Source organism: Parus major, chromosome 1A (genome assembly GCF_001522545.3).
Source record: "Parus major isolate Abel chromosome 1A, Parus_major1.1, whole genome shotgun sequence".
NCBI classification, from domain to species: domain Eukaryota; kingdom Metazoa; phylum Chordata; class Aves; order Passeriformes; family Paridae; genus Parus; species Parus major.
Genome location: NC_031773.1, coordinates 58,656,665 through 58,659,685, shown reverse-complemented (window position 1 = coordinate 58,659,685; position 3,021 = coordinate 58,656,665). Strand labels below are relative to the sequence as shown.

The 3,021-nt window shown below is 45.8% G+C and overlaps 1 protein-coding gene across 1 annotated transcript; it reads right to left on the bottom strand.

Moving 5' to 3' along the window:
* Positions 1 to 2,078: 2,078 nt before the first annotated feature.
* On the bottom strand, positions 2,079 to 3,020 carry NDUFB2 (NADH:ubiquinone oxidoreductase subunit B2; the record flags this gene model as incomplete). Its single annotated transcript, XM_015627007.3, has 3 exons — positions 2,079 to 2,161; positions 2,731 to 2,815; positions 2,892 to 3,020. Coding segments are annotated over 2 exons (204 nt in total), but the record flags the coding sequence as incomplete, so codon positions are not given.
* Position 3,021: the final 1 nt, after the last annotated feature.

The following is a 3,021-nucleotide window of genomic DNA, read 5'->3' as shown; positions in this document are numbered from 1 at the left end:
CAACCAAAAAAAAAAAAAGCACATCCTTCTTTCATGAGCCTTGTGTCCTACCTGCCTCCCCTTCCTCCTCTTCTCCACATTTCTCAACTGACAGATACCTGACAGTGGCCAACTTGTATGTGTTGGCAACCCAAATTAACATTGCTGTTCTGATCTCATTGTTGGGATTGGAGAAAGTCCTGCCCCATACTTCTTTTCCACTCTTGAAATCTTTTTGGGATCCAGTACTGCCCTGTACCTCTAGAGCAGGGTCTGCCACCGCCTGGGGTGCATGAGCCAGCCCATGTGCTCTGTGGTCATCATGACTGCAAGTGCAGAGCTCCTCCTGGCCCTCCATTCTCCAGGTGTACCCCTCCTCCCCACCTCACCCCGGGGGTAGTGAAGGGTCTCCCCGGGCTGGGCAGTGACATTATTCTTGAGCAATTGCAAAAGGAATCAGCCACCAGCTGCCTAACCAAATCCCTCTTTCCCTGCCCCAACACAGTGCAGGCTGGCCACTGTTGCCTTCTGTGACTCTGCCTTGTTTTGCAGGAGCAGGTGTAGGTGTGTGTAACTTGTGCATTACTGGCACTCTTTCTTACTTGAGCACAGGCTGCTTTTCCTGGATTAGGAAAGGGGCACAAATGTCCTGGGCTTCCCAGGAGAACACGATGCATTGAGCAGTGACAGAAGGGGTAGCACTCACTGGTTGGACCCTCTGGGAGAGTAAGATAGGACTGGCTTGTTTAAAGTTTATAGATACCTGGATCTGTATCCTTTAAACTTTATTATTTTTATATATAGTCAAGACAATGGCATTACCTCATAATACAGAGGCTTGTTTATGAGAGGCAAAGTACATAGTAAGGAGAGGAAAGGGAAATTTATATACAGATTTGATTTCTTCTGTTTGTTTGTTTGTTCCTTAGTGCAATGAAATGTATGTCCCACCACTTTAAACTCTGTGCTAACACATTCCTTTCAACTGTATTCTTTTTTTTTTTTGACCACCAGAGGTTTGCAGGGGGCTTATGACTGCAAAGTAGAAGGTCCAGTCTGGTTACTTAAAAATAAACAAACCCATTGTGTTATTAGATTTCCATAGCTGCTTTTTAAAATCTACAATGGAGTAATTGTTTTGGAACTTGTATTTATTTTTTAATTCATAACAAAATGTTTATTTTTGGTTTCCTATTATGTAGGTCATGGCAATTCCCCTTCGTTCCTTCTCAAGTTTCCCTTGTAATTGCCAATACAACTTATTTTTCTTGTTTGTTCCTTCTCCCTTTACTTTTCTTGTCCCTTCATTTGTACTTTGGAGTTTTTCTCATGTAAATTTGTACAATGGGAAATATTGTCCAGTTTGGTTAGAGAGCATGGAGACTTAAAACATATTAAAATTTGATAGCTGAATTCAGATTGAAGAAAACTATTTCAGTGTAAAGTTATTTAAAGAACTCTGTATTATATGAAAGGCAAAAAGTTCTATGTACTTGATGTGAATATGAGAATACTGCTATAATAAAGATTGACTGCATGGAAAAGTCTCAAGGAGATTGTTGATTGTGTCATGCATGACTCCATGAAGCTGGAGGGGTGCAACTCAGGTGGTTAAAGGGAGTGAAAAAGTTACTTTAGGGTATAACTCTGGAAGGGAAAGAGAAGGAAAAAAAATAAAATCAAGGGACTTCTGCAGACTCCACTCCTTTCATTTTCCTTAAGCTGGATCACTGCCTCCTTGACTGCTGTGCTGAGCCCTAAGGCATTTTTACCTTGATTATTCTGAACTTTTATATACCCAAGGGGAATTCCCCTTCATCCTGAGAAAAGCCTGGACCAACTGGTCTGGGTTCTCTTCTGAGTAAATTCTCCTGCTTCTGTGGCAATTACCCCTCACCTCCTCACTGGTTATTTGGCAGAGCCTTTACTGATAAGCCTGTTACCTGCCATGCACTCATGGACCTTATTTCTTGGGGCAAACACATTCTCTATCAAGCAAGCATTACAGAAGCTCATGTGTACTCAAGTACTGCAGCTTTAAAGCTGTCATGGTCATTTTCCAAAAATTCTACTTAAAATACAAAAAAATACAGTTCAGCTTCAACTTTGTTTACAGTTTTATTGACATAAGGACCCAGGAGACAAAGATTTGGTTCTAGGGGCCTCATTTAGTTCCAGGAACCTGAAAGTAACAGAAGAAAAACCTGAGAACATTTTCACTCATCCTTTTCCCACCAGGCAGAGCAGAAGGACCTCCTCAATGCTACCTTCAGCAGTAGTAGAAGCTTTCGGTTTCAAGTTGTAATGTGTGACACAACAGCTTAAAAAAGACTTGGTAATTAAAGAACTGGAAACAAGCAAAAGCCTCAGATGTTTACGGGGGACATGTGGACAGATCTCTCTAGAAACAGTGTCTTTGAAGTTAGATAATGCTGGGTCTACAGAACACCATGAAGAAAATAATTTAGAACTGGTACGAGGTAAGCTTCAACTCATAACCAAGTCAGTTGTTACAGTGCAGGCTAATACTGCTAAAACCAGGGCTACCTGCTCTCAGGCACCCGAGACACGTGTATGAAGGCAATAAGCAGTGCGGACGCTGCCTCCTGTACCACAGAGGCTGGGCAAGTTCCCCCTGGGCAATGCACAAACACCCGCTGAGAGCAGGGCCCCGCAGCGGCAGAGCCGGGCATGGAGCCCGGGGCTGCACCCGAGCCGGGCTCGTGTGAGGAGGAGCCACGGGAGCCGTACCGGTGTGCTGCTATTCCTCATCGTCCGGAGGGATGCCGAGCTCCTCGTCCGTCCAGGCCGAAGCGTCGGGATACGGGAAGTGTCCCTGGGAGAGAGGCCTGTCAGAGCGCGCCCGGGGCCCGGCCCAAGCCCCCTGCCCCCGGCCGCCGCGCCGGCCTCACCAGCACCATGTCCGAGTTGTGCCAGAACTGCCAGAGGATCCAGAACCACATGATGCCGCTGAGCACCTCGCCTCGAATCACCTGCGCCCGCGTCAGCTCCGGGAATTGCCGGTACCGCGGCGGGATGTGC